This window comes from Cololabis saira, chromosome 2, assembly GCF_033807715.1.
Source record: "Cololabis saira isolate AMF1-May2022 chromosome 2, fColSai1.1, whole genome shotgun sequence".
Classification (NCBI taxonomy): Eukaryota; Metazoa; Chordata; class Actinopteri; order Beloniformes; family Belonidae; genus Cololabis; species Cololabis saira.
In genome coordinates this window covers 3609472-3625090 of record NC_084588.1, presented here as the reverse complement: position 1 = coordinate 3625090, position 15619 = coordinate 3609472, and the positions used below count along the sequence as shown (strand labels likewise).

General features: G+C 41.8%; 1 protein-coding gene across 5 annotated transcripts in view; it reads left to right on the top strand.

Annotated features, from left to right (window-relative positions):
- cngb1a (cyclic nucleotide gated channel subunit beta 1a) overlaps positions 1 to 15619 on the top strand; it is an 84028-nt gene that overhangs the window by 48489 nt on the left and 19920 nt on the right. For all 5 annotated transcript variants that reach the window (XM_061736141.1, XM_061736169.1, XM_061736150.1 and 2 more), the window contains 7 exons: positions 2974 to 3051; positions 5423 to 5571; positions 8649 to 8885; positions 12818 to 13026; positions 13116 to 13166; positions 15021 to 15107; positions 15179 to 15243. In XM_061736141.1, coding sequence (XP_061592125.1) covers positions 2974 to 3051; positions 5423 to 5571; positions 8649 to 8885; positions 12818 to 13026; positions 13116 to 13166; positions 15021 to 15107; positions 15179 to 15243 — 876 coding nt within the window. The remainder of the gene's footprint in view (positions 1 to 2973; positions 3052 to 5422; positions 5572 to 8648; positions 8886 to 12817; positions 13027 to 13115; positions 13167 to 15020; positions 15108 to 15178; positions 15244 to 15619) is intronic.

The window sequence follows — 15619 nt, the reverse complement described above, 5'->3', positions numbered from 1 at the left end:
GAGTATTTGTACTAAAACAAATTGGAAGAAAATGGGATGATATGCAAAACTACAGAAGAGCATTAGGGCCAGGCAGGAGAAAAATAAAAATAATATTTTAGAGGACAAAGATTTTTTTTCATTATGCACTTTGAGAAAAAAGTCGAAATGTCGAGAAAAAAGTTGAAATGTCGAGATTAATGTTGAAGTACAATTTCGAGAAAAAAGTCGCAATGTCGAGAAAAAAGTCAAAGTTTCGAGAAAAAGTTGAAATGTTGAGGAAAAAGGCAAAATTTCGACTTTATTCCTTAAATTGTATTTCAACATTAATCTGGACATTTCGACTTTTATCTCGACATTTCAACTTTTTTCTCGACATTTCGACATTAAATCAGACTAAACTTCTCCTGTTTCAGGTAATTCAGGATTACAAAAATTATTTCATTTTGCTAAATGCTATAATAATGAGAGAGAATTTCTTAGATTATTTTATATTAGTTTCTTCAAGGTCAAAAGTTTACATTCACAAAAAGTGTGATGTCTTTAAATAACGTAGGGAAGCCCAGATGATGATGTCATGGGTTTGGAAGCTCCTGATAGGTTAACTGACAACATGTGAGTTAATTGAAGTCACACCTGGGGATGTATTTTAAGGCCACACCTCAAAACACTATATTCCCTTGGTTGAAATCATGGGAAAATCAAATAATCAAAATCAGGGAGAATCGTGGAGCTCCACAAGTCTGGTTCATTCTTGGCTGAAATTTCCAGATATTTGAGGTGCCACGTTCATCTGTTCAAGCATCTATACGCACTTAGAAACATCATGGAGGTGTCCGGCCATCACACCACCCAGGAAGGAGACGGACTCTGTGTCCCAGAGATTAACGTGTTTTGGTCCAAAATGTGTAAATCAACCCCAGAACAAAAGCTGAAGAATTTGTGAAGATGCTGGATGAAGCTGGTAAGAAAGAGTCATTATCCACAGTGAAACAAGTCCTGCACTAACATGGGCTGAAAGGCCACTCAGCGTGAAATAAGCCATTACTCCTAAAGAAACATAAAAAAGCCAGATTACAGTTTGCAAATAGACACCAAGACAAAGACCCTAACTTCTGGAGACATGTCCTGTGGTCTGATGAACCTAAAGTGCAGTTGTTTGGCCGTAATGACCAACATTACATTTGGAGGAAATAGGGGGAAGCTTGTAGACCTGAACTTACCAACTGTGAAGCACGGAGGTGGCAGCATCATGTTGTGGGGCTGTTTCACTCCAGCAGGAACTGGAGTTCTTCCTAAAAGAGACGGCATCAAGGAGAAAGAACATTTCTGTGGTGATAGGTGTTATTATTTCCCCCATCCACTAGATGGTAGTCTAGGTCTGAGTTCTACCTGGGTGTTACAGTTATATGGTATGTAGAAGAACGTGTGTACAAAAGAACGCATTGAACGGCTGAGTTTGCCAAACCCACGTTTTATATGTTTTATTGAAAACATTACAATTTCATGGAAATATTAGACACCTGACTGACCTGAAACAGGAGAGGTTTAGTCTGATGTAACTTCCGAAAGTGAGACAAAAAATGTCCAGTATGTTTTTGCACAGTGTATGTAAACTTCTGGTTTCAACTGTAAATCAGTGTCATCTGCATATAAACTGATATTTTTATTAGTTAACACAAAATTGGTGTTGACATGTCTAATTAAAGACACAAAGGTCCTTATACAAAGCCTTGTGGCTCTCCTTAGTGGCGCTAAATTGTCCTGTGTCAACTATTGTTGGAATGTTTTGCAGGTCTGAAATGCAAAAATGGAACGATATCAACAAATGAAATAACGTTAGAATAAACATGATCTTTCTTGGATTCACAATATATGTATGTGCACAAAAGAGTTAAATTACTTGCTTTGGTCTTTTCGTTGAAAGAATACATTTTCCCAAATCTAAAACTGTGTTTCAACCGTTCCTGGTGTTTTTCCGAATGCCTGGTCCAGGTTTCTGGGTGCAAATGCAGTGATAGTGCTGCTATAGGGGTATGCTACATATATAGTTAATCAGAGGTTAATTGGACCCCGTTAATGGCATGGGTTTACGGTGTCTGCTGATGTGAACAATGCCTCACCAGGAGGAGACCTCTAAAGATATGATCAAGAGCAGCTGCTCTGTAGAAGGCTGGAAAGACATACGAAGTAATCTCTATGATAAGGCCTCCACAGATACACAAATGTTTTATGTGAGATAGTTTAGTATTGTGGCTACAAGTACTTACTAGAAGTGGATATCCAGCCAAGATGACTCTAAAAACACAACACAGAATCTTCACTGAGGGAAAGAAGAACCCACAAGTAACAGCTAAAGGCTTGAAGAAGTCACTTGAGCTGGAAGCATCTCTGTTCATGAGTCTACCATCATCTTGCCATCATGTAGGGGAAATTGCATTCCCACGGGTGTCTGTCCATCATTTAAGAATGTCTGCCCACCAGTTTAAACTTAGTAGAAGTGAGGATCAATAAAGATATGGGGATATCAGCCAGCACGTGCATGCAAACTCCATCTGGGTTAAAAGTGGGTTCCTTGGGTACAAAGGAAGGTTGGGCTTAAATTGGGCAAATGGCATGGGTATGGTTTCAGTATTATGGGCCCCAAATGGGGAGCTAGTATCTGGGGCCTATGGGGGTTAAAAGTAGGTTAACTGGGCATGGGATAAGAAAATGGGAAAATGATATGGTTACATATGGCAGATAAGCAGATGGTTGGAGTGACAGGAAGATGTAAAGACAGGGTAAGATGGATTATCTGATCTGCTGTGGTGACAAAAAAGAAGAAGAGGAAGAAGATGAAGATCAGATCACATTTCATGGTAAATTGAAGCAGAAAATAATTTCTCAGAGGGCTCATGTGTCTTGGTTGAGTACACTGTTCCAGTTCAGTAAAACTTTATATAACATTGTTTTTATCTTCACATGTTCATGTTGGTGTCCTTGTCTCTCCAGCCGTGTGGGTGATGTGTCTGAGGATGATGAGGAGCTGGTGAAGGCCAGTCAGGGAGATCTGCTGACTGCTGACGATGAGTGAGACCAACGCACACATACACAAGTTATTGTGACAACTCTATTGGTCATATGTTGTTAAGTCCGTTTTATTGCTCATACTGTACCAATGTAGGCATGACGACCCCACCAGTATAGTTCAATTCAATTCAATTCAATTTTATTTGTATAGCGTCTAATACAACAGATGTTGTCTCTAGACGCTTTCCAGAGACCCAGAACCTGAACATGAAGCCCGAGCAATTATTACATAAACAATGGCAGGTAAAAACTCCCCTAGTGGGAGAAAAGCCTTAAGCCAAACAGTGGCAAGAAAAACTCCCCTTTAGGAGGAAGAAACCTGGACCTGGACCTGGATCATAAGGGGGGACCCTCCTGCCGAAGGCCAGACTGGGGGAGTCGGGGATGTCAGCAGCACAGCAGGGAGGTGGAAGCAGCAGCGGGAAGCCCAGAGGGGGGTGGGGGACCGCAGGCAGGTGGAAGCAGCAGCGGGTGTTTGACGGGGTGATCTTATCGCTGTATGGCACTAACCATGTAATATAGTCTTATCTGAGTCTCCTGCTATGGGTATTGTAAGTCCAATTCTAGGATGGCTGTCCTTTTTCTGGTGGTGGTGTCAGGCTTTCAGGTGCAGGTGCAGTAAAGTGGACCCTGCACTGGTCTGATGTAGTGAAGAGAGGTGAGCCAAAGACTCTCTGTTTACAGGTTGATCTATGCCCCTACCCCCCACCTATGGTCACCAGTGTGAGTAGTGACAGAAAGAATAGTATCGCAGATACAAGCGGCTGACATGAGTTTCCTCTATTGAGTGGCAGGATAGTCACTTAGAGATCGGGGGAGAAGTGTCACGTTTCAGAAGAGACTTGGAATAGAGTTGCTGCTCACCCACATCGAAAGGAGCCAGTTGAGATGGTTGAGGCATCTGGTCAGGATGCCTCTTCCACACCTCCCTGGGGAGGTTTTATGAGCATACCCAATGGGTAGTTGCCCTGAGGCAGACCCAGGACACACTGGAGGGATTGGGCTTCTGGAAGAGGAGATGGTTGAGGACAGGGAGGTCTGGGCCTCTCTGCTTAGACTGCTGCTACCATGACCTGAACTTAGATAAGAGGACGTTCATGGATGGGTGGATCAATGTGCAACCACCATGCCAGCATGTGTTATGTAGGTAATGCTAGCATTGACTACGTTTCCATGCATCAATAACCCTTTTCTAACTGGAATATTAGCAATAACCCGGTTGCACACGGCCATGTAAACACAAATAACCCTTTTGAATAACCAGAATTTGCTCATATTACGGTTTTTAAAAACCCGAATATGAGCCCTGGGTTACTCCTTTTTAAACCTGAATATTGGGTCATGTAAACGCCTAACGGAATATCCCCATCAAATGGAACATGAATTTGTTTTCTGCGCATGTTCTTTTCACAAGGAATCTCGGTCTTTTGAGTCCAGGAAGTTCTTAGAAACACGAGAAACCAAGACCAGGAGGAGACTAATCACTTCATAAATGTAATGAAGGATATGAACATTTCTGCATTTGTAGACGGTAGAAAGTACCGGGATAGAAGATTTACAAGAAGGTGAGAGAAAAGTTGCACGAAGCAAGATTTGTATGGCAGACCAGATCAAGCTCCGCTGGAAGACGCTGAAAAAGGAGAACTACAGGGACGAGAAACAAAACTACTTCTACTGGGCTGTTCATTATCCACCGTGCTGCTGTTATTGTTGTTGTTTTGGATTTGGATACAGGAAGAAGAAGCGGAAATGGCGGGAATTGCGTCATGACGTTCTCCGTGCGTTGCTGGTTTGATCCAGATATCCCAAATGATTAATCACCAAGTAACCGGAATATTGACCTTGACCTGAATTTTGACTGCATGTAAACGTAGTCATTGGTGCGGGGGTCATCATTGATATGTTGTATACCACTGAAAATGCAGTTATGTGACAGCACGCATGGCAGCTTCTGATTTCTGAAAGCAGGATGTTCAAACAAGATAGCAGAAACAAATGTTTTCATTTGGTGAAAGTTCTGGAGTGCAGGCAGCACAGTTCCAACACCTGGACTATTCCAGTATGAAGCCATGCTGTTTTCATGGATCCAGTAAGTGGTTTAGCATTGTCTTGCTGAATGATGCACGACCTTCCCTGAAAAAGACGTTGTCTGGAAGGGTTGCTGTAAAAGCTTTCGATGCTTTAACCCGTATGCCGTTTCGTATGCAGATGTGCCAGCAGCCCATCCCAGCCGTCTGTGGTCCATCTCCTGATTATTATCACACATGCTGCTTGCTGTCAAATTCAATTTGGGTTGAAAACTTGTTCTGTCTGAGTCTGGGCGTCATGCATCAGCTCTGTCCTCCATGTTCCCTGTCCCGTCCTCCTGCAGGCTGCGTCCTCAGTCCGCCGCCAGCGTCTGCAGCTTTGTGGTGCACGAGCGTCTGAGCGAGCTCGTCAAGCTCTTCAAAGGTCGGACGGAATATCAGAAAGACCGGCTGGTGGACGCTGATGAGTCCGAAGAGGAGAGCCCCAAACCCTGTACGTCATCTTCTCTCTTCTCTCCTCACACGTCTGACTTCCCTCTGCAGATACTGATCCTACCCTGAGGGCTGGACGGCATTCTGAGAACTTCTGATTTTTGTCCTTTTAGTCATGAGTCTGACTACATTTTCACTTCAATATCATATCACTATTATAAAATGATGTTAGTTTTAGTCATTTAAAAGCAGTTGCGGCTTGTCAATAGGGGGCTCTAGGGCGCCGCCCCCATTAAAATTACAGGGAAAAAAATATATATATATAGACACAGTACACATAAATTACATAATAAAAAGTAATTATCACATCTGTGCACACTTTTCATAAAGCGCCTTTCTACAAAGAAATGTACGTTTTACGTCTCATTTATTCATTCACACACGCACTAATATACTTGGGAAACAGTTAGGCACCAAATATAATATATTTAATTTTCTCAGATGGAAAAAATAAGAACTTTATTGATCCCACATAGGAGTAATTCATGTTATATCAGCTATAGAGAACAAGGTAGTGCCGAAAAACTATATATATCCCCTCACAGAAATAAGAAAAATAGAGAAACATATTTTCTCATCAACAAAACAAATTTTATTTTTTTCAAATAACAAAATAACATAAGTCTAACTACGAACGCATGGAGTGCTGCTGGGTGTATGAAAAGTATACTTCAGGTGCTCTTCGGCATGGGGATCCAAAAGATTGAAAAACAATTTAGAAAAACGTAGGCACTCAAGAAGTTAGAAAAATATAAAAAGCCTTTATTGAATCATGGCTTAGTAAAAGTTTTTTTTAACTTTTACTAAGCCATGAGTCAATAAAGGCTTTTTATATTTTTCTAACTTCTTGAGTGCCTCCGTTTTTCTAAATTGTTTTTCAACAAAATAACATATTTGAACCATTTTTCAGACAATATCTGTCAATATCTCTATATAATAACTGAACAAATCTGAAAAATGGTTCAAATATGTTATTTTGTTACTTGAAAAATTTAAAATATTTTTATGTAAAATATGCTACATGTATATGTAGTATATGTAAATGTATATGTATATGTAGTATATGTAGTGATATATAATAAAAAATAACAAAAAAATGTATGTTCAAGTAGAGTTTATAGTTTATAGTGTTGTAATCCCCACTCGCCAGTGCGCCCCCGCAAAATATTTATCACCAGCCGCCACTGTTTAAAAGTAATGTGAATTGATTAGTTTTAGTCGACGAGTTCATAAAGGAGTCACATCATTGTGGTTCCATCAAATGGAAGGTTTTAAGTGGAGCTACTTTTTAATGACTTTTTGATCATATTTTACTGCCTCAGCATTTCACCTTGATGAAAAATATAAAGTAGTGACTTTTACAGTGGTGTGCCAGACAAATCTGCCCCCAGGCCTCCTCTCCTGGTACAAGACGTATTTTTGGAGCTTTCATCAACAATGAGTGAAAACTCCACATTACCCAGTTATGTACCGGTAAGTCTTACCAGATTGGATAAGAAGAACTGCTTGAACCGCTTGTGATGTCACCTCCAGGTCTCTGAAGAGGCTTCAACCGCTGATGAAATATCCAGAGCATACAGGGATTTTATCAACACAGTTAATTGTAATATGCCTTTCAGAGTGACGCGAGAGGTCTGCCTTCGTCTCAAGATGTTTAAGTGGGTGCAAGAAGTGCACTCTATGTTGCCATAACCACTTGAACCGCTGCTCCACAGCTCCCCTTGCAGCAGGCCCGGTTCTATGAGGGTGCATAAGCATGCATTGCACCCTCAGTTTATGTGTTTGCATGCTCAGTTGAAAAGACGAAAAAAAAACTGACAAGTGCGCGCGCTTTAAGGCTGATTTATGGTTCCGCGTTACACCAACGCAGAGCCTACGGCGTAGGTTACGCGGCGACGCACACCGTACGCCAATAAAGGTACCCTACGCCGTCGATTTAACGCGGAACCATAATTCAGGCTTTACTGTCCGTCACTCATCTGCGTCCAGCAGTTACCTGCACCAGCAAGACGCTGCTCTCTGCTGCACCTGCTGCATCATGGTTTACAGCTTAAGAAAAGTCAAATATCCTATCTCAAAAAATTAGAATATTCTGGAAATCTTAATCTTAAACTGTAAACCATAATCAGCAATATTAGAATAATAAAAGGCTTGCAATATTTCAGTTGATTTGTAATGAATCCAGAATGTATGACATTTTTGTTTTTAATTGCATTACAGAAAATAAAGAACTTTATCACAATATTCTAATTTTCTGAGACAATATATATATATATATATATATATATATATATTTATATATATATATATATATATATATATATATATATATATATATATATATATATATATATATATATATATATATATATATATGCTGCATGTATCTATATTAGTTATAACTGGGGGAAGATTTTTTTTTTCATTATGCACTTCGAGAAAAAAGATGAAATGTCGAGAAAAAAGTCAAAATTTCGAGAAAAAAAGTCAAAATGTTGAGATTAATGTTGAAGTACAATCTCGAAAAAAAAGTCGAAATGTCAAGAAAAAAGTCGAAATGTCGAGAAAAAAGTCGAAATGTCAAGGAAAAAGTCAAAATGTTGAGAAAAAAGTCAAAATGTCGCGATTAAAAAGGAAAGGAAAAAGGAAGACAAAAAGAGAAAAAAAGCCAAGCTAAGGTGACGATTGGTGGGCGTGGTCCAGTCAGCTTCTAGGCTTGTTCGTTCCACCTGTTTGCAACATGGCGCCGTGCAGTACAAGGAGAAAGAGCTTCAAAAGCTCTTTGTGGATGACATCACAGATGGTTTGTCCAGTTCTCCTTCTACATGTAACATTAGATTTAGCATGCAACTTTAGCATGCTAGAGTTCTTGGAGTTCAGCACCCCCCCCATATCCTTACAAGGGACAGGGACTGGTCCAGTCTTTGGGCGGTTGCAGGTGTAGAAAGTATGAACATCTTCACTGGTGTCACTCCTCTGTTCTTTGATTGAATCAATGTCTGCTTGCCATGTCAACAACTAAGCATTCATTTCTTCGTCTTAACATCCGTGCATGCTACTTGTTTCTTTCCTCTGAAGCCCCAGCCAAAGCTCCACCAGCGCCTCCACCTCCACCTCCACCGCCAGCAGGAGAGGAGGAGAAGGACGCACCTGAGGAAGCAGCAGAGGAAGAGGAGAAGAAGGAAGAGGAGCCCCTGTTAGAATTTATGGGCTATAAAGTGAAAATTCCCAAACTGCCCAAACTTCCACCGTTGCCCGGCTGGCTGAGAGCCATCCTGGAGTATCGCTTCCCCTCCAGCATCGACCCGTTCACTGGTGAGAACTTTCCCACACTCATACCACGGAAACAAACCTTTTCAGTGATGTAAACTCAAAAGTACTAACTTTATAGTCTTGCAAATTATAGAGATAAAAACTTGAGTTCAGAGCTAGCCTGACAGCTGTTTAACAAATGTCTGCAACCCCTGGAACCCCCAATCCTGAAGAAACCTGGTTCAGGCCCCACGCAACTGCAATAACCTCCACCCCATTTCTGACCCACTTTTCATTTCAAAACTAGTTGAAAACATTTGAAATAACCATAACCATAATTCAACTCAAAATTGCCTTCATGAACAATTCCAGTCTGGTTTTCGCCCCCACCGTGGTCCAGAAACAGCTCTCATCAAAATTCCTAACGACCTCCACGTGGCAGCTGATTCCAGTTTGCTCACTATTCTTGTCCTCTTAGATCTGAGTGCAGCATTTGACCCGATTTCTCCCATCCTCCTCCTCAACAGGTTACTCTCCTTTGGCACCACTCACACCACCCTTGATGGATTTCACTCTGTTCTTCATCAATCTATCTTCTTCCGCTTGACCATATTTTCTACAAAATTATTTCCACTGTTTCACAGATCACTGGTAATATAAGGGCCAATCCCAATACACCCCCTACTTTTTACCACTAGCCCTAAAAATGAAGCCACAGGCGTAGGTCCTTGTAATGTTCCCTAGGGATTGGGACACCACTTGCTACGTCACTGCGTGGTTTACGTTCGGGTACGTAAGCGACTGCGTAGTTACGTTTGCACAAACGTCACACCATATCAGGAAGCTCAGAGATAAAAGCTGTTTTAATTTCAGCTGTAGCGCTGTTAATATGCCACTTTATTAAGTTTTAATATTTTTTCAGCCGTAAAAGTAACCGTTAAGATCCCCAACCTGGGCTCAGTTTATCCAAATAACGCCTGGTAAGAAATTTGCTCTGATGTTTTCGGGGGATGAGAAGAGCCGCCGGCTCGGGAGCTGATTTATGGTTCCGCGTTAAATCAACGCAGAGCCAACGGCGTAGTTTACACGTTGGTGTAACGCGGAACCATAAATCAGCTTTTATTCTGGCGAGATCTGAATATACAACGCAACAACGAGCAAGCGAGTGATTATGTACATTCACTGAGTGAATATTATGAAAGTAAAATATATATTTCTCGCTAGAAATGTAATCAAAACGCATTTTTATGCAGAAACTAACTCAAAATATTGATTTTATTCACTAAAAATAAGAAATGTCCGCCATGTTTTTTTATTTGATTCAGTCTGCAAATGATGACGTAAAGCATTCTGGGAAATCTTTCTGGCCCTCGGTCGGTGAGTCAGTATCTGAAATCCCTCACTGTGAAGGGTTAGATTGATACACACTAGCCCTCGTTATGTCCACTACCCCTACATGCAAAGAGGAATTGGGACACCACTAACCTCACGGGAATGCGCACAATTTAGAGGTAGGACTGAAAAGTAGGACTAGGGGGGGGATTGGGACTGGGCTTAAGTATGAATTTTGGACAACCTTTCCAGCAAACCAAACTCCATATTCTTGTCTTCTTCCCTCACTACCTGCCAATCTGAAACAAAAACCTGGTTCACCTCAAACTTTCTAAACTAAACAGTGACACAATAGAACTCCTTCTCACTGGGAAGTTGACAGTATCTCTTTTTATTGACACCTCGCTAGTTTTCCCCCCCCCTCAGGTTAGGAGCCTGGGTGTCGTCCTAGTTCGTTATCATTTCATTCTCACATCAATAATATCTTCCAGTCTGCATATTTCAACCTACGCAACATTAGATACGTTTCCATTAGCGGGGGGTCAAGGTAAAACTGCCAGACAGGAACCTGCAACAGGTTCACACAAGAACCTTTGACTGAAACATTCGACCACCAGGTGGAGTTCAAGTATTTCAGGGTCTTGTTCAGGAGTGAGGGAAAGATGGAGCGTGAGATTGACAGATGGATCGGTGCAGCGTCCGCAGTTATGTGGTCAGTGTAGCCAGTACTCGAGTTGTAAAAAAAAATCAGGGGGGATGGGGGATTTTATCATATGGGGACAGATAATTTGTGTTGATTACAAATAATATAATATATTACAAATAATAGCAGTGACCAAAACACCTGCATAAATACTGCAGGAATGACATAGCAGCAGTTAAATGCAGCCTTCTGTAAGCTTTAAATATCCACTGGGCTTACATCAAATACATCAAAACTCAAATGTAATTTTAGTTAAAAAAAAATCTCATTACACTTAAAACAAGAGTCATAACTGGAAAAAACAACAATTTTCACCTGTTTCAAGTAGATTTTCACTTAAAATAAGTAGAAAAATCTGCCAGTGGAACAAGATTTTTTTGCTTGTAATAAGAAGATAAATCTTTTCCCACTGGCAGATTTTTCTCCTTATTTCAAGTGAAAATTTACTTGAAACAGGTGAAAATTGTCAAATAAGTTATTTTTCTGGTGTTATTTTTCTGGTGATGACTCTAAATATTGAAATAGCAGTAAAACTACATTCATTGATGAAATGACATAAGGGATGGAAAGGGGGGGATGGCAGTTTTACAGGGGGATGATTTGGACCGTTTTTATTTCAGGGGGGGATGCCATCCTCCCTCACCCCCCCTCAACTCCAGTACTGGGTGTACCGGGCTGTCGTGGTGAAGAAGGAGCTGAGTCGAAAGGCGAAGCTCTCGATTTACCGGTCAATCTACGCACCTACCCTCACCTATGGTCATGAACTTTGGGTAGTGACCGAAAGGACGAGATCGCGGATAGAAGCGGCCGAGATGAGTTTCCTCCGCAGGGTGGCTGGACGCTCCCTTAGAGATGAGTTTCCTCTGCAGGGCGGCTGGACGCCCCCTTAGAGATAGGGTGAGGAGTTCAGTCACCCGGGAGGAGCTCGGAGTCGAGCCGCTACTCCTTCACATTGAGAGGAGTCAGCTGAGGTGGCTTGGACATCTGTACCGGATCCTCCTGGACACCTCCCTAGGGAGGTGTTCCAGACATGTCCCTCCTCCCTAGGGAGGAGTTCCAGGCATGTACCTCCTCCCTAGAGAGGTGTTCCAGGCATGTCCCTCCTCCCTAGGGAGGTGTTCCAGGCATGTCCCTCCTCCCTAGGGAGGAGTTCCAGGCATGTCCCTCCTCCCTAGGGAGGAGTTCCAGGCATGTCCCTCCTCCCTAGAGAGGTGTTCCAGGCATGTCCCTCCTCCCTAGGGAGGTGTTCCAGGCATGTCCCTCCTCCCTAGGGAGGTGTTCCAGGCATGTCCCTCCTCCCTAGGGAGTTGTTCCAGGCATGTCCCTCCTCCCTAGGGAGGTGTTCCAGGCATGTCCCTCCTCCCCAGGGAGGTGTTCCAGGCATGTCCCTCCTCCCTAGGGAGGTGTTCCAGGCATGTCCCTCCTCCCCAGGGAGGTGTTCCAGGCATGTCCCTCCTCCCTAGGGAGGTGTTCCAGGCATGTCCCTCCTCCCTAGGGAGGTGTTCCAGGCATGTCCCTCCTCCCTAGGGAGGTGTTCCAGGCATGTCCCTCCTCCCCAGGGAGGTGTTCCAGGCATGTCCCTCCTCCCTAGGGAGGTGTATAAAATAAATATAAATAATAAAAAAATTATAAATAAAATCCATCCATCCACCTGTCCTTTGCAGGGTCACGGGGGTCTGCTGGAGCCTATCCCAGCTCGTATTCAGGGGTCACCCTTGACAAAAAAGAAAGCCAGATGGGAACACTGCAGCTGGGCTTAAATTGAAAGATTTTTATTTATAAGAAAATCTGACTCAGATTTTTATGTCTTGGGTCTTGATGACCAGTATTTGGAGAGTTTTGTTTGTTTGTTTCTAGATGGGAAGTTGCTGCTGAGTAAATGTGAGCAGAGTTCCACAGGTTCCTGCTTCAGGCTTCAAGTTTTCCCATTATCCTGATTTGCTCTTTTTCTGCTCCACAGATCTGATCTACGTCCTCTGGCTGTTCTGCGTGGTGATGGCGTGGAACTGGAATGTGTGGTTGATCCCAGTGCGCTGGGCATTCCCCTATCAGACAGACGAGAACGTCCACCTGTGGCTGCTGGCCGACTACACGTGTGACTTCATCTACATTCTCGACATCCTGGTCTTCCAGCCCAGACTGCAGTTTGTCCGCGGAGGAGACATTGTGGTCAGCAGAACTAATAGGACACACCGTTTTCGTTTTTCCATGTTGTACTAAAACAATATCTTTGACCTGGAATGTGTTTTATTTTGCAGAGCACTAAGAAAGACATGAGAGAAAATTACATGACCACCGAGAGGTTCAAGGTGAGGTCAAATATGTCATCTGTCCACAGCAAAAACAGCAGGTCAGCATGCAGCTCCTGAAGCTCTGGTCTGCAAACATCCAAAACCAGTGCTAACGGAACCGAAATAAGGACTAGCAGAGCTCCCCTGAGACCTGCAGGTGCCTGCAAGCAACCTATGCCCAAGGCTGGGAGTCTGGTCACAGTCACCCACAGGTCAAGCAAAGCTACAGTAGGCTAGGCTTTACCCAGGGCCAGTGGAGCGTGTTCGGTTACCCCAGGGGTCAGAAACCCAAAATGTTCAAAGAGCCATATTAGACCAAAAACAAATATGTCTGGAGCCGCAAAAAATGAAAAGTCTTGTATAAGCCTTAGAATGAAGACAACACATGCTGTATGGATCTATATTAGTTATTACTGGGGGAAGATTTTTCTTTTTTTATGCACTTCCAGAAAAAAGTCGAAATGTCGAGAAAAAGTCAAAATGTTGAGAAAAAAGTCGAAATTTCGAGAAAAAAGTCGAAATGTCAAGATTAATGTTGAAGTACAATCTTGTAAAAAAAGTCGAAAATGTCGAGAATTAGTCGAAATGTCAAGAAAAAAGTCGGAATGTCGAGAAAAAAGTCGAAATGTCAAGAGAAAATTCAAAAATTCGAGAGAAAAGTAAAGATTTCGAGAAAAAAGTTGAAATGTCCAGAAAAAAGTCGAAATTTTGAGAAAAAAGTCAAAATGTTGATATTAAAAAGGAAAGGAAAAAGGAAGAAAAAAAGAGAAAAAATGGAAAAAAGGGAAAAAAGAAAAAAAAGGAAAAAAAAGAGAAAAAAGGAAAAAAAAGAAAAAGAGAAGAAAAAAAATCAGAATCAGAATCAGGTTTATTTGGCAGTTTAGAAAAACAATGTATTTGACTTCGGATACACCGGCGGCGACACAGATGGTATTATGTGCCTGTTTTCCAAGGGTAACACTGGGATAGGGAAAAAGGTCAAAATGTTGATATTAAAAAGGAAAGGAAAAAGGAAGAAAAAAAGAGAAAAGAAGGAAAAAAGAGAAAAAAAGGGAAAAAAATAAGAAAAAAAGGGAAAAATGTTGAGATTAATGTTGAAGTACAATCTCGAGAAAAATGTCGAAATGTCGAGAAAAAAGTCGAAATGTCGAGAAAAAAGTCGAAATATAGAGAAAAAAGTCAAACTTTTGAGAAAAAAGTCAAAATGTCGCGATTAAAAAGGAAAGGAAAAAGGAAGACAAAAAGAGAAAAAAAGGAAAAAAGGAAGAAAAAGGAAAAAAAGAAGAAAAAGAAGAAAAAAAAGAGAAAAAACGAAGAAAAAAAGGAAAAAAAAGGTCAGACATTTTTAAAAACGCTCTAGGAGCCACTAGGGCGGCGCTAAAGAGCCGCATGCGGCTCTAGAGCCGCGGGTTGCAGACCCCTGGGTTACCACCGGTTAGTAGTCCAGTTGAAAGGTTCCTGGAATGATCCAAGGTGAAAGTCACTTAACAGGAGAACCCAGCTGCCTGCTCTTGCTGCCTGCTCTTGTAGCAGTAGTCCAGCAGGATAGCACCTTCAACCTGCTGTGACCACAGCTGCTTTAGGCTTTTCCTAAATGTATGCCCAAACCTAAAAGTCCAAGCCAGAACCGGTTGCAGAAGGTTCTTGGTACTGATAAAGGAACAAAAAGACATTACATTATTAACTGCAGTGTGAATTGTGTTTATTTATAAAATACAGCAAGTTTCAAATGGCAAGTTGGAATTCCTAAGCTAAATGTCTTTTCAAATGACATTTCTGGATAGAATTGTTGCTGCTGTAGAAGAAGATTTCTGAAAGATTTTTCAGATGAGCCTGGTTTTATTTCCCACTGTTTCTCCGTGTGCTTCTCAGATGGACGTCATCAGTCTGTTTCCCATGGATGTCTTCTACGTCTTCACTGGAGTGAACTCTCTGCTGAGGTTCCCTCGTCTGCTGAAGGTGAGGTTACTCCTGAGCTTCGTTCGTACCCAGCAGATCCTTCTGGACTTACGCTTGCTTCTGTCTTCCAGTACATGGCTTTCTTTGAGTTCAACGACAGGATGGAAGCTGTGATGAAGAAAGCCTACATCTACAGGTGAGGACAGTTCAACGAGACAGGCAGCTATTCTCAGGTCTGTAACTGCAGGCATGTCAATAACGTCCCAACATTAGGGGTCACAAGTAACAGAAAACAGGAACATTGTCATTTGGAGATTCTGAAAATAAATATTTTCACATTTTGGGGTTATTACATCTCATCAGTTAAAATGATGTAAAGCAAGATATCAATGTATGATTAGGGGCAGGGACACCTAGTGGCCAGTTGTCATCATTTTTGCTTCACAGAACCCTGATAGCAAAATATGAGTGAATCAATGTTGAAATATGGCTAGGCAGAAACATTTAATCCATGTTGAAGCCATGTCCACGACAAACAGAATACGTTGATTCAAAATTGATTACACGTTGGC